The following is a 23961-nucleotide window of genomic DNA, read 5'->3' as shown; positions in this document are numbered from 1 at the left end:
AGTCTAACCTCTAGGGAAGTGCACACCTGGGAAGAGGGGAATGCTCATTTAAACTCATTTAGGAAATATGAGTTGTGCAAATGAAAATATTTGTGTTTCTTTTGTCTGTATGTTGTATTTATTGACTGTTTTTAAACTCTTGCCTTAAACTATCATAGGAACTTGCTGAAATGTATTGTCAAAGGAGTCAAGGGTTAGTTTTACAGAAAATGGTATGTTCCAATTAACTAAAGGGGGGAACATTTTTGTATTTAAGTGTATTCAGAAATGAGAACGTGGATTTTGGAGCTTAATGCAAAGATTGTTATTGCTGCGTAAGTATGAGAAACTTCAGTCTCCAACAGTTAGTGAGAAAAGTTGGTGCTAGATTTAATACCTCAACAGTGTTAGTTTTTTTTGGATTGTCTTTGTAACCTTTGTTTTTATTTTTGCTCTTATCCACCATTCTATAGATCGTGTTGACTTCCTTGCCTTTAAAGTATTAAACTTCTTTTGGAACAACTTTGGATGCCTAGTGTGGTTCTCCTTGTGACCACTCGGGTCTCTATTGTATGTTTCTACTGTAAATATATATTAAGCTATTATAGGATCACCTTTGACACTTTTAGAACCTTTACTTTTAAAAATAATTTTAAAAATCATATTTTATGATTTATTTTCACATAAAATCACTTGCTTCATAAATGTTCAATACAAACATATTTATTCTTTCTGCCTCATTATGGGCATAGTGACTGTTTTTTTTTTCTTAGACTCTCTCAGTTCATTTAGTCTCTGAAGGAAAGTAGAGCATTTTTATAGGCCTACATGTAAATATTCATTTTCATATAGCAGAAAAAAAAATTTTACTTCTATGCTGGTGTCGCCATTGCCTTGTGCATGGGGGATCAGGATCACATTTATGTACAAAAAAAAAAAAAAAAAAAAAAAATTCCAAGTAATTGTACTCTTACTGTCACTGATTACATTAGTACATCATGATTTCAGTGTTTTTATTAGGAAAATAAATGTTGTCATTGCCACAACTTCAATCCTGGTGGGACTGACTGCTTGAAGGATATCTCATTATAATTATATTATAATTATATATTATAGACTTTTGACTCAATATATATTTTTATTAATTTTAGCTATTCTAAAAATATATTACAACAAGTGTATTATATCATATAGATGAAATAAATATAAAAGATTATACACAGATTATAAAAAGTGTAGAGTTTGCCATACTAGTGGATGTGACTTTTATTTTGACAACGGAAATCTTGAGTTTACGCGACCGTAATTTTCGCCTCGCAGTGATGACGTCACCACTACGCGCGTTCTCTCACTTCAGTCAACGAAGTCCTCTGAGGTAATCACAGCGCTTTGTATATTTACACAGTCATGACAAAAATTGTATAAGCAACATTTTTAGCGGTCCTTAACTGTCAAATGAAAACGTCATTTGATTCAGCGCTATTTGAGCGTCTTTTCTGGCGTCCGTCCCAGTTTAACCCCTGCAGTTTATCGTCTTTTTCAGAATATTTGCTGACTTGAATTATCTGAAGTCGTTTTATCAATAATTATCTGATTAGTGAAAGCCATCTGTCACAGCGCATGTACTTAACTAAATATCATTAGTGTCTAATTGCGTTTAAAGTGTTTAAAACACACAAGGTTCACATAAACAGTTCCTTTTGTCTTAAGTGAATGAAATAAATCGTGTATGTGTATTACTATTCTTGCTGTATTATTATTCTTAATGCTGATTTTTGGTGTACCTACTTTACCTGAATATTTAAAGCAGTTTATTTAATTTTCATTATTGTATTTGTATTTGTTTTTTTGTTTTAAATATGCTGATGTTATCATTGTCTTCTGCAATAAAAAAACATGATTCAAGGAAAACAATTCACAATAAATGTTATTTACAGAGGTGAATGTGGGATATAGTGCAAGAATATGGATGTAGTATTGCAATAAAAAAATGTTTTTTATGCAAAAGATTAAAGTTAGGCTTGGAGTTAAGCTCATTCAACAGCATTTGCAGCAATGTTGTTTTACTTACTAGAAATAATAATTAATAATAATTTTTACAAACAAATACCTTGGTTAGGCATATACATTGAATGGAATAAAATGCCATTAAACACTTAACTGGGCTAGATCAAAAAAAAAAAAAAACAACAACAGTGTGAACACAAAGAGGTCTGAGACCTCCCAGAGTCGTCTTTCAGGGACAAGGACAGTGTGAACATAAAGAGATCTGGGTCCTTTTCACTTAGTTCACCTCTTGGTCCATGTAAAGGAGTCTGAGTTCAGTTCTTTTAAAGAGGACTCAAGTGTGAAAACACCTTAAAGGATTAGTTCATCCAAAAATAACATTTCTGTCATTAATTACTCACCCTCATGTCGTTCCAAACCCGTAAGATCTTCGTGCACCTTCAGAACACAAATTACGGCCTTTTTGATGAAATTCAAGAGGGTTTTTTTTTTTTTTTATCCTCAACAAAATGACCACATTCATGGCCCAGAAAAATAGTAAAAACATTGTTAAAATAGTCAATGTGACTACAGTGGCTCAACTTTAATGTTACGAAGTGAGGAGAATACTTTTTTTTTTGTGCGCAAAAATAAACAAAAACAAAATAACTAAAATTTGTAGTCAACAAACCACTGCAGTCATGTCGACTGTTTTAACAATGTCTTTCGTACCTTTTTGGACATTGAAATTGTTGGTTAAATTGCTGTCTATTGACCCTACACTGCGAGTTTGATTGACAGGCGATCTAACCAGTCATAACACTGAATCCACCGTTATGTCTGACAAAGCATTTAGGGGAGTTAGTGGATTGACGTCAGTGAACTTTAACTTGAAAAATGGTGTGTAATAACATCTTTTCCCGGTTGAAACAACATTCCTTCTGATGTTCATTCATGTTTATTTGATGTTATAAATTAAATAGTAGGAAGAGATGATCGTTTTACAAGCCGCTTGAACTGAGGCGCTACAGCGATCTGTCATGACACATTAAAGAGCCACAAAACAGTATTTATTGTTTAAACTTCTTTAAAAATTACAATATTTAAAATTTGAGCCTTTGTTTCATATTGTCTGGCTTGTCCAACATAGCAACAGTAAGTAAAAGGGGGCGGGTCTTTGTGTTCTGAAGATGAACAAAGGTCTTACGGGTGAGGAATGACACAAGGGTGAGTAATTAATGACAGAATTTTAATTTTTGAGTGAACTAACCCTTAAAATAACAACATTTACAATCTTTGTCTTCATTAAACTCTATGTCAGCTGATCAACTGAACTTCAGATTTCACTCCTGGTCTTCCATGAACATACTGATCTCATCAAGGGGGAAACATTGCATTCCCCAACAAAATACAGTAAAACCAATATCACATGATTTGAATGTGTACAAATCTCTGTCTATCTGTATAGAAATCTGCCCGTCAGAACAGTGTACGACAACCATTTTAATTCACTTTCGTAAAGCAAGGCTTTAAATACTAGGATCAACGTTCGTGGCAAAGCAATACTGCAAGGTTTTGTGAGTGTAGCCTTGAAGGTAATATAAAAAAATTATTGCCAAATTTCTACTGGTTTATTTGTAAACCAAATCATAATTGAATTAATGTTCACCTTGAATGGCATGTTATCAGATTTATTTCAGATATACATTTTCAGATTTCAGAAAATATCTGAAAAAGGAGAAAAAATAGGTAATGGCTTTGTTCTGATATTATATTAAAGTAACTTTTATGTCCTTTCCCTTCTCCTTTCACTACATTTTATGATTTACTGAAAATTGAACATTTCTTTCATTTTAGACCTAATGGAAGACAACAAGGAAAGTGAAGAACTGAGAGAAGCAAAGGAGAAACATCACCATGTCAAAACTGGTGAAAAATATTTAAGTAACTCACAGACTGAAAACAATTTATTGAAAAAATCTTTCACTTGCCTTCAGTGTGGGAAGAGTTTCACAGAAAGAAGAGCCCTTAATCAACACATGACAGTCCACACTGGAGAAAAGCCGCACACATGTGATCAGTGCGGGAAGAGTTTCGCAAAAAGAAAAGTTCTTAATGAACACAAGACAATCCACACTGGAGAGAAGCCGTACACGTGTGATCAGTGTGGGAAGAGTTTCGCAAAAAGAAGAGCCCTTAATGAACACATGACAATCCACACTGGAGAGAAGCCGCACACATGTGATCAGTGTGGGAAGAGTTTCACACGTGTAAGTGCTTTTAATTTACATGTGCATTCTCATTCTGGAGAAAAACCATTTACCTGTGATGTGTGCGGTAAAACATTTTTTAGGGCACGTACACTGAAGGACCACATGAATATTCATACACAGGAGAAGCCTTACATGTGTTCTTTCTGTGGAAATAGTTTTAGTCTGCTGCGCAACTTAAAAGTACACCAGAAAAGACACAGCGGTGAGAAGAATCATGTGTGTTTTGGTTGTGGGAAGAGCTTTTTTACAGATGCTGAAGTGAAACGGCATCAGAGGATCCACACTGGAGAAAAACCTCACAAGTGTTCACACTGTGACAAGAGATTCAGTCGATTAAGTTCTCTGAAAACACACAAGAGGATCCACACTGGAGAAAAACCTCACAAATGTTCACACTGCGACAAGAGATTCAGTCAGTCTGGACATCTGAAAATACATGAGAGGATGCACACTGGAGAAAAACCTTATAAGTGTTCACACTGTGACAAGAGTTTCAAATGGTCAGAATATCTGAAAATACATGAGAGGATCCACACTGGAGAGAATCCTTACAAGTGTGAACACTGTGACAAGAGTTTCAGGCAGTCAGGAAACCTGGAAAAACACAAGCGAATCCACACTGGAGAGAAACCTTACAAGTGTTCACACTGTGACAAGAGTTTCAGTCAGTCAGGAAACCTTAAAAAACACAAGCGAATCCACACTGGAGAGAAGCCGTAACACTGCCCTCCATGTGGGAAGACTTTCACTCATTTATCTTCTTTACTCAGTCATACAAAAACAAATGTTTGAAATCATTGTAAGTTCCCCTTCAGATCCAGCACATTCAAATGTGATACTGTCCTGACCAAACGTGATCCAATAAAACATTGCGCTTAATGAAATGTAGCAGGGGTGTATTTTAGTAAATGATTTTGTAATTCCACTTGCCATGACCATAATTGGGGTTTCCTGCCGCCATGCTGACTTGGGGGAGTTGGCGCACTTTGCTGCTTCCCGGTCTGCATGTGATGTCAAAGCGGTCCCAGACAGCAACATACTGTCCCAAATCTGGTACATGTGGATCACACGTGGACCAGATTTGGGCCAGATCTGGTCCGACACTATGTTGCTGTCAGCCGTAGGTCGCAGAAAGTTTTGTGGTGATTCAATTAGGGCCGTATTTCATGTAACCATTGAATTCACATGATATATTTGTATGATTGTGATTCAAAGCCCCTCTGTGATGTACATTCAGATGTTTTGTTGATTTCCAAGTGGTGTATATTTCCACATTGGTGTATATGCTGCACAAAGTCATGGGTCAAGAGCTCAACTAAAGCAAACACTGTTCTCCTCAATGATGACATCAAACCAAACATTTTTAAACTACACATCTAAACTAGGGATGCACCGATCCGCCTTTTTCGCTTCCGATACCGATACCGATACCGATACGTGGGATTCAGTATCGGCCGATACCGATCCGATATTCAAGTAAGAAGAAAAGTGCTAAATTACCTAATAAACTGTATGCCTTACTTAGGGCTGTGACGGTCGGCATGACAACCGCGCCACCGCGGTCGTGGAGTGTTCAGTCTCCAGAATAAAATGAAAACGATGCGTTTGATTACATGCACCCAGTTTGTCCATTTTATTATATATTATATTATATTATATTATAATACTTATGCTTACATAATTAAGTTTCTAATCAGTTTTGTTTTAAATAGTTTGTTTTATTTTTCTTGCTGCTGACTATAAGTTTATGGTCAACGAATGGCTTTTCTGAGGTAAATACGTGAGGTAAACACTGATTGAACTGACGTTATACAGATTTCGGTAAGCTACTGCAACTTTCAACATATTATTTTGATGTTCATTCATGTTTATTTCCTTCTGTAGAGTAGTAAAGAGGAAGAGATGATCGCGTTCACTCACAATCCTCAAAAAGTGTTCAAGATGAGATGAAAGATGAAAAGTGACGCAGACTTTGTTTAATTTTTTTTCATAATACTTTCTTTTCATAATATAAATAAATGCATAGCCATCAGAAGCTATTAAATGTGTTATCATTAAAATATAAAAATTAAAATGATGCAGCAACATATGATAGATAGGACAGAACAAAAAAAAATGCTATTAACAATCTTTCATTGCGCAAAAGTATTATAATATGAACGGCTCCCATACAGAGCGGCTCAAAGCGCTTATGCGCATCTTATGCGCATTGTTAACAATAACACAGAATAGTACACGCACAGTATCGGATTTGGATCGGTCCCGTCCGGCCGATACCCGATCCGGCAAAAATGGCAGTATCGGAGCCGATACCGATCTGAATATCGGAGCATCCCTAATCTAAACTTCTGTTAATTCTCAATAAGATATTTTGTATGGTCAGTAATAAGTGTAATAATGTGTAATGGCTGGATGACAGTTGTAGTTCTGCTTGTAGTTGTAGTTTCTGCTCATATTTTTTTCCGTTCTTGTTCCTCTTTTCAGTGGTTCTGCTTGTTAACAGCAGGTGTTCATCATTAATGCTTAATCATCACTTAAATATTAACACTATTGCCAGTTATGTACTGGCAAAATTAAGTTTTGTGGGTCACCATTGTGCTGAAGAGTAGAGCCTGTGCTTAGGTTCAGGAGAAGATCAAGAGACATTGATGATATGCTGCATGTTGTTTTATTTAACAGATGGTGACTGTATAGTCACTGATGCAGTGAAATTCTCTTTATTTCAAATGTTTTTGAAATATTTTATTTTATTTCAAATGTTTTTAAAGCCAGTTGGTTTCTGCTAATGAAATGAGGTAACACGAATTTTAATTTAGTGCATGGTATCTTTACAGTAACATACTGCAGATTACAGTAAATAACTACAATCAACAGTAAATTACTGGCAACAGTGTTGCCAGTATTTTACTGTAAAAAAGCCTGGCAAGGTCTAACAGTGTGAGCTATAAAATCTCTTCTATTTTAATCTGCCCTAACCATCTACAGCAAGTGAAAGGACAATTAAACCTCATCTGAACTTGTTACAGTGAACAGAGTTTATCATGCAGTTTCAAGTGTTAGATACAGATCAACTCAAAGAGTTGTGTGTTGGCATATATGTAATCTCTTCAAGAGTTTGATTGAGTATTTTATCCATTCTCTAGAAAACAATTGTAGAATTAGTTTGCTTACTGTAAAAGCTAGAAGTGTTTTGAGGCCTCTTGGCCTTTGTAACTGTAAGGGTCAGACAAGTTAACTTGGCCACAGCTTATTTTGTTGGTAATTTTCCACCAGACAACAGGTGGCTGTGAAATGAATAAGACCATTGTTAGGTGTGTCATATGAAGGCTTCTTGTCTCTGGGGTGTATTGACTGATTTGATACAATGTCTCATTTGGCCCATGGGAAAAGGGTTGACCATCAAATTGGCAGAAGGCCCATGAGAAATTAAGTCAAAAGATGTACAGTAGGTAGAAATTGGGCACCCTTACTAAGAAAATTGTCTCTTACATAAGCAACACCTGCAATTATATTAGAGAATTGACTGGTAGAAAGCTCAGGGAGTGCATGGGAAGGAGGTGTGGGAGGAAAGCTCCCGTAGATGAGATCATGGAAAATAACTAGGAGTGGATCTCACACTGTAACAGATAAGTAAAATGTATAAACTGTGCCCCAGCTAAGAGAGATTCAGATATGGAACTGGCATCTCACTTTGTTGCTTGACAATAAAGTTAAATACTTCTGAGACCTGGAACTTTGACTCTGTGAGTTTTTTCTTTGAGACCAGAACTGAGGGGACAGAGGGACATCAAATTTGCCATGACAAGTTGAGCTGACTCCTGCTCTTGACATTGTAAGCAGTAAATTTTCTTTGATTGATTGTTCTTCTCCTACAATATGCATCACTTTTAGTTTAATTTTCTCTCTTTCATGAAAGAATGTAGTGCATATTTGTTTTAGGCATACAATAGTTCACGTGACTTTGGCAGTTTTATACGCGATCTGAACTACTGATTCGAAACAACATATTTGTAAATCTTTGAAGCTTCATGAAGCAGTGTTTTGAAAACAGCCATCACTAGATATAGTCTTTTTCTTCTTTTTTTTTTTTTTGGCACACAAAAAGTATTCTCGTCGCTTTATAATATTAAGGATGAACCATTGTACTTTAGTTCCTTTCTGGGCATCTGATAGTGTTAATTGTCTTGCTGGCAATGCAGGCCTCACTGAACCATTGGATTTGATCAGAAATATCTTAATTTGTGTTCTGAAGATGAACAAAGGTTTTACAGGTTTGGAACTACATGAGAGTGAGTAATAAATTACATACTTTTCATTTTTGGGTGAACTAACCCTTTAATTTCAAAGTTTTCTGAATGTGGCCATACAGAATTAGTGCCTCTGTAAGCTATCATCGTCAGCAAGAGTTGTGATTTAAAGTACACATGAAATCAAAATCGACCCTATTTACTTTGTTAGTGCATATTACTAGTCTTGTGGTGAACAATTAATCCGTGCAAGTTAAAACACAGAAAAAAATGGTTTGTCGCGGTAATCTTTAATCAAAATCTGAAAAGTTACTTCCGGTCTGGAATGGCGTTCCTTCTCTGATGACGTCAGTTTGACGGCTTGGGTTGAAAATGCGTAAACCACTCCCCTGCAACCGCGTGTCTGCTATGAGCGAGAGATGGAGAGGAGGAGCGCTAAAGTGAAACTCTGCCCTCTATTCAATATTCCGCTTCACTTGGAAATATGTCACAACACTGGAGAAAGTCCGCGTGAACCACAAGTTGCAAACAACTAAATAAATTGTACTCTTTTATCATAGGGTACAACAAGGCTAAAGGCACACCTTAAGAAAAATTTTTGCTTTTCACTACTCCCATAGTGTATGATTGCAGAAAAAAACAAATATTGGCTTAATTATGATTTAACATCAAAGTTACTTTCCCTTCTCATTATAAATTGGTAAGTTCTTGTCCGTGATTCTCATTGGTCAATAGCTGTGTTTTATTCACGATAAAACACGGCTATGACTGATTCACCCAACGGTTCTGTGTATCACTACACAACACCTTCAGCAACCACTCTTAGCAACGTAAACTGTTTGTTCTCAATTTATATTCTTCATTGAAGCTTACTGTATTACGTAGAAGAGTATTGTGAGAAAGAGAGCGAGTGAGTGAGTTTATTACCTGCATTCAGATTTAGCATTTTCATAATAAAAAATCTGTATAAATGTGTGATGTATTATCTTGTCCTTTTAACAGTTAAGGGGTTTTCCCATGAGTGACAGTGCTAGTCAAAGCATTTGTTATTTGCGTCTTGTTCCGTGTTCACAACGATTCAGTCTTTTCAATATGAAAGTTTTCACTACTGAGTGACTCCACCATCTAATGGCATAATAATGTAACTTCTGTAGCTGTACAGAGACTATTTTTCCGGCGGAAAAAGTAAAGAAGGAAGGCTTTTAAAAAAGTTTACTTCATGAAAGTTGCATTGATACATCCCCGACAGTAACATAGTGTCGGCCCAGATCTGGCCGCTTGTAATCCACGTGTACCAGATGTGGGCCCGATCTGGGCCACACTATGTTGCTGTCTGGGATATTTCTGGCTTTAATATTTGTATTGTGTGGCAACCATTTTATAAAAGCAATAAGGTACTATTTATAGCTTACTTAAACCTTTCTTTCATTTTAGACCTGATGGAAGACAACAAGAAGATTGGTGAAATAAGAGAAGCAAAGGAGAAACATCATCATGTCACAACTGGTGAAATATCTTCGAGTTGCTCACAGACTGAAAGTAATTTATTGAAAAAATCTTTCACCTGCCTTCAGTGTGGGAAGAGATTCACAGAAACTGGAATCCTGAAGAGACACATGAAAATCCACACTGGAGAAAAACCACACACATGTGATCAGTGTGGGAAGAGTTTCTTTAAAAAAAGAACCCTTAATGAACACAGAAGGTTTCACACTGGAATGAATCTGCACACATGTGATCAGTGTGGGAAGAGTTTTACACAGAAAAGATACCTTAATGTACACATGAGGATCCACACCGGAGAGAAGCCGTACACATGTGATCAGTGCGGGAAGAGTTACAGACAGTCAAGCACTCTTAAATCACATCTGCGTTCTCATTCTGGAGAAAGACCATTTAACTGTGATCAGTGTGGTAAAAAATTTCTTAGGGCAGAACACCTGAAGAGGCACCTGAAAGTTCACACAAAAGAGAAGCCTCACTTGTGTTCTTTGTGTGGAAAGAGTTTCAGTCAGCTGAGTACTTTAGAAATACACCAGAAAAGACACAGCGGTGTGAAGAATTATGTGTGCTTTGATTGTGGGAAGACCTTTTTTACAGATAGAGAAGTGAAACAGCATCAGAGAATTCACACTGGAGAAAAACCCTATAAGTGTTCACACTGTGACAAGAGATTCAGACATTTAGTATCTGTAAATGCACATGAGAGCATTCACACTGGAGCAAAACCTTACAAGTGTTCACACTGTGACAAGAGATTCAAATGGTCTGCATGTCTGAAAGCGCATGAGTGGATTCACACTGGAGTGAAGCCGTATCACTGCGCTGCATGTGGCAAGAGTTTCACTTATTCCTCTACTTTACTCAGTCACACAAAAAATAAATGTCTAAAATCATGAAATCATGTCTGAATTCATCTTCAGATCCAACACAATCACAAAATGAAAGTAATGCAGTAGCCCCTAATGGACAACTGCTGCACACATATAATAAAACATAAACAAAACAGATCATAAAGTCCAGGTCTGGTCCTGCTTGCCACACAGATCAACTTGAAGATGGATCTCCTCCCAAATGAACAGTATTCTTGTATAGGATTTTACTTTTGTGATATTATTCAAATCATTATGCTTTATTAAGTTTTTTGTTGTTGTTGTTCCATTTATCTTTAAATTTCTTATTATGGAGTGATTTTAGTGAGCGATTAAAATTAATGTAGAATAGAGTGTGTGCATGGTTCAAGTTGTTTGTCTCTCATTTCTGCTAGAAATCATGCAAGTCACTTGGCTTATTTTCTCAAGCAACTGTCATGCTGTTTGGTGATCTAAGTTGTCTAAGGTCACATAAGTCAGGGATGCCCTTCTTTATTCTCCATTGACAGGGTTTTCTGGCTTTCTGTGTTATATGGTGCATTGTTGTGTATTTTGTTAAAGCTGTTTTTTTAACTACATTTACCATTTTGCACATTGTTGCGTGTGTTTCCCGTAATGTTCCGGTGTTAAGTCTACAATGCATAAGTGAGTAAACAGAGCAGTCATGCTATGTCTGTGTGTGTCATGTATGCACCATGATATTCCCTCAAAAGATGCAAAAGTGTGGCAACAAGGATTTCATTACTATTAAAGGGTTAGTTCACCCAAAAATAGAAATTCTGTCATTAATTTCTCACCCTCATGTCATTCCACACCCGTAAGACCTTCATTCATCTTCAGAACACAAATTAAGATATGGATGAAATCCGATGGCTCAGTGAGGCCTCTATTGTAATGTCACTGAACCTCTCAAGATCCAGAAAGGTATTAAAGACATATTTAAATCACTTCATGTGAGTTCAGTGTGTTCAACCTTAAAGGATTAATTTTCAAATCAAATTTTTCTGATAATTTACTCACCCCAATGTCATCCAAGATGTTCATGGTTAAGGTTTTTGATGAAAACATTCCAGGATTATTCTTCTTATAATGGACTTTAATAGGATCCAAACGGTTGAAGGTCAAAATTACAGTTTCAGTGCAGCTTCAAAGGGCTTTAAACGATATCAGACGAGGAATAAGGGTCTTATCTATAGAAATGATCGGTCATTTTCTAAAAAAAATACAAATGTATATTCTTTATATAAACAAATGATCACCTTGAAGTGGTTCCGTATTCTTCAAAAATCATACGCTGTATGTCCTACGCCTTCCCTATTCTACTTACAGAACAAACGCGGCACCAGTTCAGTTTTTTCCGTTAATACAGCGTAAGGTTTTTGAAGAATACTGAAGGTGGAACTTCTTGCAAGGCAATCATTTGTTTATAAAGCATATACAGTTTTAAGAAAATAACCAATGCTAGATAAGACCCTTATACCTTGTCTGGGATCATTTAAAGCCCTTTGAGCTGTACTGAAACTGCAATTTTGACCTTCAGCCATTTGTGTTTTATGATTATGAACCATTTGTGTTTTATGATTACGAATCTTTTGTTTAGAATCAGTGGTTCGGAGTGCCAAAGTCACATGATTTTGTGAGTTCGTGATCCGAACCACTGATTTGAAACAAAAGATTCGTAAAGCTTCAAAGCAGCGTTTTGAAATCATATGAGATTCAGATCAACTCAAAGAGTTGTGTGTTGGCATATATGTAATCTCTATTTCCTTTAAGAGTTGAGCTGACTCCTGCTTTTGACATTGTAAACAGCTTTCTTTCAAATAAAATTTTCTTCGATTGACTGTACTTCCCCCACATTATGCATCACTTTTAGTTTAATTCACTTTCGTAAAGGAAAGTAGAGCATATTTGTTATAGGCTACATGTAAATGTTTTTCAGTGTTCATATCAGCAGAAAAAGAGCCACTGGAATAAAGACATAGCAGTTTGACTAAATGTTTGTTAGATTATTTTAATCTCTGTTTATTTTTTCCTGTGCCTCATTCTCAGTTTGTTCTTTTCTCTAATTGAATGCATGGGCCCATGGAAAGAGTCGTGAACAATGAAGCCAATCCATGTTCAAAAAACTTCAAATTTTACTTCTGTACTTGGCTGGCTTTTATACATGTTCAAGGGTGGTGTAGCAACTGTCCAATGAGAATATACATTATATATGATATAGGAATGTGGTACATATAGAAAAACAAGCCTAAATATGGTTGTTAGATTATGGCTCCTAAGGAGTGCCTCATCCCAGTCCTCTCAATTGGCAATTGAATGAACAATCTCAGCGCTAAGGGAGAGTATAAAGTCTCATTTTTATTTAGCAGGGTCAGAGATTATATAGAAAGAGTACAAGGGGTGTAGAATGGATTTAACCAATGAGAGAGAGAATACATCATAAAGCTCGTGGTATAGGAATGTGATACATATAGAAAACCAAGTCTAAATATGGTCATCTCCCAGTCAGGTACCCAAGCTTTCCTAGGGATCCCAAAGACCTTCTCCTATACTTGCAATACAAAAGCAGGGACCATTCCCTGTCTCCCATTCAATCCAGAGCCTTGTTCCTTATGTGGAAATGGTTCTGGTACATAAAGAAAACCAGATGTTATAGTATAGAATACAGCTTCAACAGAGGACAAAAGACCCTCTGTCTACCTTCCTTCAGTACTGAGACCAACATAAAATCTTTCAATGGTCAACTTCCGGTCAAGTAACCATACCTTCCTGGGGCTCCAGGATGCCCTTATCCAATACAAAAAGCAGGGACCCTTTCTTGGCTGCTTCCCAAGAAACACACACACACACATATACATACCCTTACGAAAAAGAAGTTTATTGAAGTGTGCAATTAGTATACTTCTTTTAAACTAAAAATAAGAAAGTATACTTTCAGTCTACTCTTTATATACTTCTCAGAAATATACTTTATGTACTTCTGAGATATATACTCAAAATTGCACAAAACTCAAAAGTATACTTGACAAAAGTCTAAGTATATTTGGCCTATACGTGGACTTGTTTATGGACTCGATCTACTTTAAATAAAAAAAAAAAAAAAAAAAATTAAACTTACTTATATTTAAGTGTTGATAAAAAGGATTCATGAAGCTAGAATACAATGTTTTTAAAATGGAAAGAGTTAAAGTACAGTTCAAGGTATTTCAAGTATAAAAAATAATACAGAGGAACATAGAAGTATGCTTAAAGTGCAAAAATAATATATAAAAAGTAAACTATAAGTGTGATGTCATGTTCACTTAAAGAAAACTTAAAAGTATACTTGCACTAAACTAGCAGTTTACTGAGAGTATATTTCAAAGTGTACTTTCGTATACTAAAAATGTAGCTACTACTAGTATTAAAATAGTAAACTACTAGTATACTAGTATAAGTTCACTTTTAGTACAGATGCAGTACAAATGAGAAACGTAGCTGTGAACTAGTTAAAGTTTACTACTGTTACACTTATAGTACACTTAAACATATACTTCAATTGGGCCAATTTAGTCCCAAGCGGTATTAAAATAGTACACTTACAAGTTTACTACTAGTACATTGATATTATACTTACTACATAAAGTATACTTAAAAAATATACTTGAACATTACTTTAGTATACTTGATCAAATGAACTTGAAGTATACTAGTTTTTCGTAAGGGTAGTGTACATTAAAAACAGATGTGTGATGAAACAATAAAAACAATGCAGCCTTAAAGACCAGGAGAGAGAAAACAGTGAAAGAAAAGTCAGACTGATAAGATTTATCTTACAGTGTTCCATCCTGTTAATTTAGTTTAATATGTCATTTTATTAGATGTTTTGTTGTGAACAACATTTGGTGCAGTTTTCATAATCTAGGCCTACTGTTGATTTTGCCTCCCAGTAATGTATTTTGAGCTGAAACTTCACAGATACATTCAGGCGACACCTTAGACTTATATTACATCTTGTGAAAAGGGGTTCCAGGGCACCTTTATATACCCTAAGTAAAATCTTATTAAAATCAAGTACATACTCAGTGAGTAGTACGCGCTTTCGAACGCAGCTAGTGTACGGGGGCGAGCGCCTCGCAGTGGTGACGTCACTCCGAGCGCGTTCTCTTACTCAGTCGAGGAAGTTTCCTGAGGTGAGCTATTCACAGCGCTTTGTATATTCACACAAATCTGTATAAGCAACACTTTTAGCGTTCATTTTTGTCTCGATTTCATTGAATTATGTGCTGTTTATGCGTATTTCTGGCGACTGCCTACTCAAACATGTAACGGAGATTTTTTGTTGATGTTGTGACAACATGATTGTTTCGATGTTTAAAGTAATGTTACTCTTGCTCAAATGAGTTTAAAGTCCCGTCACTGTATAAATAAATTTGAAAGAAGTTAGTGCAGTTTTATCGTCTTTTTCAGAATAGCCTAGTATTTATTACTTGGGTAAAGTTGGTTTTATATTCGCACATTCGGACATCCGTATTCAATAGCCTTGTTAAACTTGGGTAAAGTTGGTTTTATATTCGCACATTCGGACATCCGTATTCAATAGCCTTGTTAATCACACTACATTGGACATTCAGTGGACATTCACAAGTAAATATGCCATTAAAACAATACTTGCCTATTTTGATCGACTGTGAAAAATGTTGTAAGTTGTCAATATCATGTCGCTGCTTAAAATTCGCAAACATTAATATATTGCACATTTATTGGAAAGCCTGAATTTATCAGAAGTCTGAATGTGCGAATATAAAACCAACTTTACCGAAGTGTATTAATTGACTCGTATGTAAAAATTATCTGATTATTGATAAAACGATAGCTTAATCTCTTTGTTTGATGACAAAAGCTCCAATTTTCACCTCATTTATTAGATCTCTTGTACCTTGTCTTTAGAATATATCACTTGTAAACTTTAACTTAAAAAGCAATTTCATTACTGCAACAGACTGTGATCAACACTTTAAAAGATACACCTCACTTTATTTAATTAATTTTGTTATAGTCTGTGGGAAATAAAGTAGGCTAAATAAATAAAAACCAATGACCAAAGGTATATGATAGATTTTATGTTGGTCTCAGCATTGAAAGTATGTGGACTGAGGCTCCTTTTTCCTCTGTCAAAGCTGTATCCTATGTTTTAACATATGGTTTTCTATGTACCAGAACCATTTCCATATAAGGTTCTACTAGGAGTGAATGTGAGACAGGGAATGGTCTCTGCTTTCTGTATTACCAGAATAGGAGAAGGTCCTTGGGATTTTAAGGGACCTCATGGGTACCTGACCAGTAGATGACCATATTTAGGCTTGTTTTTCCATATGTATCACATTCCTATACCATAAGCTATATGATATGATGTATTCTCTTTCTCATTGGCTGAAACTATACTACACCCCTTGTACTCTTTCTATATATTCTCTCTTTTCTTATCAATAAAATGAGACTATATTCTCCCTCAGCGCTGAGTGATTGCTCATTCAATTGCCAAATAAGAGGTCTGGGATGAGGCATGAATTAGGAGCAAAAACCTAACAGTATAGGTAAGTGAAAAGCTAAATTAAGGTAAATATAAAACAATTTCAGTTATTTATGTTTTGATAGATGGATAGTTAAACGTAACATATGCATGTTTAAAATGTGTAACTCATTAACTGATTTATTTTTATTTTTTTTGCAGATCTGCTTCTCCCATTACACAGCAACTGGTGTTCAGTGAAGCTCCTCCAATATATGTTACAACATGAATCATCCAGAACACTGCAGAATAAAACATAGAGATACTGAAAATCTAAGAGGTTGGTGTTTATTCTTGATTCTTCGTTAATGATGCTGAAGAACATAAAGCATCATCAGTTCATCACTGTGAAATAACAGTGAAAGTAGTGTTAGGGACCCTTGTTACCAGATATGTTGAATAAAGACCCGGAGTCAAAGTTTAAAAAAAAATAATAAATTGAAGAAAAATTTAATGAAGAACAGTTTGTAGTTTCATCAGCAGAAGCCAGCTTTATGTCTCACAAGGAGTTCGTAGGCCGCTCTGCGTACATTCACATTTCCACAACAATTATACTCTAACAGAGTCAACTAACTACGTCATTACTTCAGGTTGAATGATTCTGATTGGCTAAGAAAAATAGACAAGATTAGAAATTTTCCACACATGGACAGATAGTAAGAAGCATGTCTCCCTTCGTCGCGGTGATGACAAGGGGGACCCTGGATTTAGGTACCGGATGTCCTTTTGGACTCATGACATGGCGTCTGCTGGTCTCGAGCAGAATGCCAGTTGTCCAGTACAAAGGGACCTGCACAAAACTCTTAACGCACATACACAGATACACATGATTCACAGCTTCTTCAAGGCTGAAGTTGATCTGAGATCTGCTCTGAGCAGGAAACTTTCCCCAAAACATACAGATAACATGTTCTTTTCTCTCAGTGAGAGGTACAGAGGAAAATAGATGCTTTAACATACATTGAAGAAGTCATTCAAATATTTTAACAGAAATATAAATGTTGATTAATAACTTAAAAGATATATATATTGAAGCGGCAGTGGATTCCAGAATCCACCCCTTCAGTAGCAAATATTTACAATCCTCTCTTGTATTATATAACAAATAGAGAATAATTACTTAAATCCATTGCATCTATTCTGGAATTAATAAAACAGGTAATGTCAGTAGTTAACTTCTGAGAAGTGACTAATGGTCTGACCCATGTCAAGAATGCAGTAACAGTGTTTATTCATTCAGTCCTGCTTCCACAGAATCAATATGCATTTGTTTTGTAATTAATTTGATCATCACACACTCAACTGAATCTAGAGTTGTATAGTTTGATGTTTTGATTTATTCAGATTTATTTCACTGTTCTCATGATAGCTGTGTGAGACATGTAAAGGCAGCTGTGCCTGAGATCTTGAAGGTCCATAACCCATCATTTAATTGTCACTGAATTGTCATGAAATGTGACAATGAATCATAAGTGGAAGTAATTATTGAACTATAACTAACCTAAGACCTAATCCTGGCTTAGGCTAAACCCTGTCTGTGAAACTGGGCCCTGATCTCTTCTGGAAGTTGGTTCTAGTTGCAGCTAAAGTAGTAGCTAAAAGCAGACTTAAAGGTGCAAAAGAGGATCTTTTCGTCGACTGAGAAACCAAAGACTGTTAGTGAGTTTTTGAAATGAGCGCATGCGTAAGAACAATCCCCCTCCTTCACAGCTCATTTCAAGGGAACGCCTCCCAAAACTCGTGCACGAGTATTGGAACACGAGTGTTTACCTGTAGTTATTACTCCTGTCTCCTGACAAAAACACTGCATGCGGCGCCTGTGGAACGTCATGGCAGTGATTGACAAGCCAGAGGGCCAATCGTTTACGCTATGATCACGTAAACTATTGGCTGATGTTTTTAAGGCCCTACCTCGTGCATAGATGATGTATATTAATATTATTACTTTCAGTGCACCTAATAAATAGTCTTTTATCATTTAGTAAAGACAGTTTCAAGTAATATTGCAAAAATGTATAAAACAAAACATCCTCTTTAGCACCTTTAAGTTAACCCTTGGTATTTCCAACTGACTTGATCCTGATCATCTTTGATTCCAAATGCAATGACTTCAGTTTTGTCTTTGTTTAAAGCGTTAGTTCACCCCAAAATTAAATTTCTTTCATTAAGTACTCACCCTCATGTCGATCCAAACCTGTAAGACTTGCATCTGTTTTGCCTCCATTGCTGCTAAACAAGTGAACCCCCCAACTTCATCTGTAAATTAGTGCCTGACGAAAAATTATGCTATGGACACAATAATATTTACATTATGTTGAAAAACACTCTTCTCAGAATAATTTCTGTTAAGTTTGTGTATATTTTATATAAAACTGCTCTAGTATTAAAGGTTTAGTTCACCCAAAATTGAAAATTATGGAATTTATTACTCACTCATGTCATTCCACACCCATAAGACCTTCGTTCATCTTCAGAACACAAATTAAGATGTTTCTCATAAAGTCTGATCATTCCCTTTTTGGGTCAAGGTGCATTGCCAGCAAGATCATTCCCTTTTTCAATGTCCCCGAAAAGGTACTAAAAACTTATTTAAAACAGTTCATGTGAGTACAGTGGACTCATTTACTGAAATCACTTGATTTTGGCACTCCGAACCACTGATTCCAAACAAAAGATTCGTAAAGCTTTGAAGCTTCATGTAGCAGTGTTTTAAATCACCCATCACTATATTGTTAAATAAAGTCATTGTTGTGTACTTACATGAAATGTTTTAATGTTTTTAGTACCTTTCTAGTAAAGGAAATGAACTTGCTGGCAATAGAGACCTCACTGAGCCTTGGATTTTATCTAAAAGATCTTTATTTGTGTTCTTAAGATGAACGAAGGTCTGCATTTACACCAGACACAAATGAAGCGTTAAGCGCGAGTGATTTACATGTTAAGTCAATGCAAATACGTGAATAGACAGACATCCTGCGTTTTGGGCGGACAAATCACGTGTTTGTCGCGGAACTTTGACGAAAATTTGCGCCGCGTTAACCAATCGGGAGCTTGCTCTAGTAGTGACACGATTAAGACCATCACTAAATAATTCATTATTTAGTTTTTTTTGGCGCTCCAAAATTATTCTCGTCGCTTTATAATATTAATATTGAACCACTGAACTCACATGAACTGATTTAATATGTTTTTAGTAGCTTTATGGATCTTGAGAGAGGAAATGTAATTGCTCCCTATGCAGGCCTCATGGAGCCATCGGATTTCAACTAAAACATCTTAATTTGTGTTCTGAAGATTAACGAAGGTCTTACGGGTGTAATAAATGACAGAATTTTCATTTTTGGGTGAACTAACCCTTTAACACTGTCAGTGTTTTGACCCCATATCAATCTCAGATTGATGTTTATTAGGCAGCAGATTAGATGAGTTTGTTGTACAATTTGAGACGGCTTTAGACTATAAATCCAGGGTGTTTTCTCACCTAAGTCTAAAGACACAAGCGACAAGCGATTTGGAAATGAATGGATGTTAGATTAAGATAAAATCTTAAATATCTGAAAAAATACTGATAAAGGCAATTATTGGCCAATCTCTTAAATAAATGCATTAAAACAATCATTCTATAGCAGTTGTATTCTTTGATATTACATCATGGTTCACTTTCCCTTTACATTTCCCTATTTTTTATATGCTTTACTGAAGATGAACCTTTTCTTACTTTCATTTTAGACCTCATGGAAGACAACAAGGAAAGTGAAGAACTGAGAGGAGTGAAGGATAAACATCATCATGTCAAAACTGGTGAAAAATCTTTGAGTCGCTCACAGACTGAAATTGATTTAGTAAAAAGGAGAGCCAAAAAGCCCTCAGTGACCTGCCCTCAGTGTGGGAAGAGTTACACATTAAAAAAATGCCTTCAGGATCACATGAAGATCCACACTACAGAGAACCTGCACACATGTGATCAGTGCGGTAAGAGTTTTAAAAAAAAAACAAGTCTTCAGGAACACATGAGGATCCACACTGGAGAGAAGCCGTACACATGTGATCAGTGTGGGAAGAGTTTCCCATACAAAAACTGTCTTAAACTTCACATGAGAGTTCATAGTGGAGAGAAGCCGCACACATGTGATCAGTGCGGGAAGAGTTTTGCACAAAAAGGAACCCTTAAGGATCACATGAGGATCCACACTGGAGAGAAGCCGTACACATGCGATCAGTGCGGGAAGAGTTTTGCACAAAAAAGCTCCCTTGATGAACACATGAGGATCCACACCGGAGTGAAGCCGCACACATGTGATCAATGTGGGAAGAGTTACAGAAAGGCATGCAGTTTAAAATTACATCTGCGTTCTCATTCTGGAGAAAGGCCGTTTAACTGTGATCAGTGCGGGAAAACATTTTTTAGGGGAGATGCGCTGAAGGACCACATGAAAGTTCACACACAGGAGAAGCCTTACACGTGTACTTTGTGTGGAAAGAGTTTTAGTCAATCAGGTACTCTAAAATTACACCAGAAAAGACACAATGGTGTGAAGGATCATATGTGCTTTGATTGTGGGAAGACTTTTGTTAGAGATGCTGAACTGAAACTGCACCAGAGAATTCACAGTGAAGAAAAACCTTACAAGTGTTCAATCTGTGACAAGAGATTCAGTCGATCAGATTATATAAAAATACACGAGAGGATCCACACCAGAGAGAAGCCTTACAAGTGTTCACACTGTGACAAGAGATTCAAATGGTCAGAATATCTGAAAAAACATGAGCGGATCCACACTGGAGAGAAGCCGTATCACTGCCCTCCGTGCGGGATGAGTTTCACTTATTTAGCTTCTTTACACAATCATACAAAAAACAAATGTCTGAAATCATGTAGGAATTCATCTTCAGATCCAGCACATTAAATGACACTGTGTCCTCACCAAACAATAAAAACAAAACTATAAGCAATAAAATCTATCTCTTCTATATAAATCTGCCCAAACCAACCACAACAAGCGACAGGAAAATGAAACATTGAGTTCTTGCTCTTTACTATAGTTTCATTTATCTGTATCTTTCATATTGTAATGTAGTTTGGGCGAGCACTTTTCCTACTATTCTTCAAAAAATGTTTATCCTTCAGAAACGTTTTGTTAGGATTGCAACCCGATCAAATGCATACACTTCATCTGCTTCTTTATTTCAGAAACTTCAGGTTCTTAACGTTTATGATATTAACATTTCTCAAATTTGTGTTTTCATTTATAAGATCAGGTGAATGTAACATTCCTGAGCAATTTAAGATGTAATTTAAAGTAATTTCACAGGTTCGCTCACTAACTAGTCAATTCCAATGGTTTGTCCCATCCAGCAGAAAAATGTTCTTCTTTAATATGTTATAAAAACAAAATGTACAAAGAATCATTTATTGCAGCTTTGTAATTATGCTTTTTTGTTTCTGGAGTATGTTATTTTGGGGTTTTTGTAATTGTAATTAACTTGTTGCATATACATTTATATATTTTTAATTTAGTTTTTTTTTTCTTCTTTAATTTCACAGTGAATTTCTTCTTTTTGTTTATATGTGGAGGCTTTAAATAAGCCCTTTCAGGTGTTCTGCCTCTCCCTGCACAGTATATGTATTGTACTTTTTTTATATTGTATATATTTTATATTTGTGCAAATAAACTAATCCAACTAAACCAAAAACATCATCTGAAGTTGTTACAGTGAAGACAAGCAGTTTCAAGTGTGAGATTCAGATCAACTCAAAGATGGAGTTTCTCCAAAATCAACATCTAATGAGTTTTATTCTTAAGAGTTTACTTCATGATATAATTCAAATTATCATGCTCTATTATGATTTTTATATTTTGTTTAATTTATATTTAAATATCTTATAATAGTTCAATGGAGTAGATTCTTATGCTCCATCACAAACCTTTTTGGCTAAAGGCAGCCATTACAGTGGCTTTGTTATGGCTGTTCTCATTGCATTTACAGTTTGACCAGCAGGTGTCGCTAGAGCACAGTGTTTTCGAGACCTTCGAAATTCGAACCTTTTTTTTTTCAGTTGACTCCTGTTCTGCAATCACTATTATGCAGAGTGTTTGGAGTTCTGAATGATGGATTGGTTTTGCTTTGACAGTTACTGGTGCGTAACTCATTTCTTCTGTGGCTACAACAATGCATCTCTGAAATAGTAATGTCAATGTCAGAGTAGAAATATACTCAAGATGTACTCTCTAAAATAATAATTCTGTACAGTTCTCCAGCATGAAAAGAATGTGCCAGCCAGAGAATGCTAAGAACATATTGCTGCAGCCCAGAGACCTCCAAGTGGGAGGAGCCTATAGGTGGAGACCCTCAAGTTGACCTTATAAACAAACCATTTGGACATGTGGTGCTCACATCCAGCTCCACCTCTCTAGACATCATGGGTTGACCTTGACCTAGTCCAGCTCCACCTCTGTGTATCTAATGGGTGGAGGGGTAGAGTTATGGAGTGTAGTTGGACCTCCTAGCTCCGCCTACTATGCCCAAACTACATCCAGACAGGAGGTGGTAATACCTATAGAATGAAGACAGAAAACATTCCAGTGTTCCCGCCTTGGAGAAGAGCCAAACCTGAGGAAACATGTCCTGTCATGCAGGAATACTTCAGTAACTTCTGAAGTGATTGTTAGATTACAGCAAGCTGGTTTTCATATGTTAACTGGAAGAATTCAATTCATAATTTTTTGTGTAATTTGGGGTTTGATACATTACAAGCTATCAGGGACTAGATTGTTTTAGGTTTGAGAAAAAAAGTGTAAGAAAGGTGATTTAATAATAAAAGCTTCATAAAGTGAAATAAAATTGTTTATTGTGTTGAATTCCACTCAGTTGTCACAGACACACCAGGCTCCAGCACCATCCAATCACAGCGCGCACCATCTCCCGAATACTAATCACCGCCACCTGCACCTCATTACCATCATCACCAGCACTTCAAAAGGCACTCACACACACAGGCACTTTGTCCGGTCTTGTTTGCATTAAGGATACTTACCTCAAGGACTCCTGTTGATACTTACCTGTCTCCTGTGTCTCCGAACTCCCTCCTGTGTTCCTGTGCTGTGTGTGAGTGTTGTCTGCCAGCAACTCCATCTGGGCATCCATGTCTTCAACCTGCAAGTTACAAGGACAGTATCATTAACGATTATATCAGCATTCTGCATATCAACCATTGCTAACTCACCTCAGTGCACTGTTACCTCTGCTTGTGTTCCAATAAAGACCACATTCTGCTGTATTCCATCTCCGACTGGTACATATTGTAACATCAGTACAATGTTCATAAAATAATGCTGAAATATGGTGAAATACACAAACGCTGTCGCTTGTTTTAAGGCAGCTGTAGCACAAGCTGTATTCATTTCAGGTCTAGACAGGTTTTTTAAGCTTCATTCTTGTGGGTTTATGAAGTTGTTTTTGACTCCACTCTTTCACAGGTCATTAAGGTACATATTAACTGACAATAATACGATAATAATACGATTTGCACAAATGACATTGTGCAAATAAAT

General features: G+C 36.2%; 4 protein-coding genes across 5 annotated transcripts in view; 3 read left to right on the top strand and 1 right to left on the bottom strand.

Moving 5' to 3' along the window:
• The window catches only part of LOC125263588, a 378279-nt gene that overhangs the window by 301053 nt on the left and 53265 nt on the right, over positions 1 to 23961 (bottom strand). The gene's annotated exons all lie outside the window — the stretch shown is intronic.
• Positions 1178 to 5861, top strand: LOC125263566 (zinc finger protein 436-like). The gene is made up of 2 exons (XM_048182605.1): positions 1178 to 1354; positions 3823 to 5861. Exon 2 carries the CDS (start codon positions 3828 to 3830, stop codon positions 4956 to 4958), a length of 1131 nt encoding a protein of 376 aa, XP_048038562.1. The 5' UTR covers positions 1178 to 1354; positions 3823 to 3827; the 3' UTR covers positions 4959 to 5861.
• Positions 6031 to 11676, top strand: LOC125263577 (oocyte zinc finger protein XlCOF26-like). The gene is made up of 2 exons (XM_048182620.1): positions 6031 to 8070; positions 9920 to 11676. Exon 2 carries the CDS (start codon positions 9925 to 9927, stop codon positions 10882 to 10884), a length of 960 nt encoding a protein of 319 aa, XP_048038577.1. The 5' UTR covers positions 6031 to 8070; positions 9920 to 9924; the 3' UTR covers positions 10885 to 11676.
• On the top strand, positions 14922 to 22176 carry LOC125263557 (gastrula zinc finger protein XlCGF57.1-like). 2 transcript variants are annotated; one of them, XM_048182586.1, is made up of 4 exons: positions 14922 to 15029; positions 16353 to 16433; positions 16571 to 16688; positions 20138 to 22176. In XM_048182586.1, exons 3-4 carry the CDS (start codon positions 16634 to 16636, stop codon positions 21313 to 21315), a joined length of 1233 nt encoding a protein of 410 aa, XP_048038543.1. In that variant the 5' UTR covers positions 14922 to 15029; positions 16353 to 16433; positions 16571 to 16633; the 3' UTR covers positions 21316 to 22176. The 2 variants fall into 2 exon arrangements, with proteins under 2 accessions (XP_048038543.1, XP_048038542.1); XM_048182585.1 differs by lacking the exon at positions 14922 to 15029 and having other exon boundaries at positions 15602 to 16433.

The sequence above is a fragment of the Megalobrama amblycephala genome, linkage group LG2 (assembly GCF_018812025.1).
Source record: "Megalobrama amblycephala isolate DHTTF-2021 linkage group LG2, ASM1881202v1, whole genome shotgun sequence".
Taxonomy (NCBI): domain Eukaryota; kingdom Metazoa; phylum Chordata; class Actinopteri; order Cypriniformes; family Xenocyprididae; genus Megalobrama; species Megalobrama amblycephala.
Note: the sequence above shows the minus strand (reverse complement) of the source record. Positions and strands in the feature narration are given on the sequence as shown.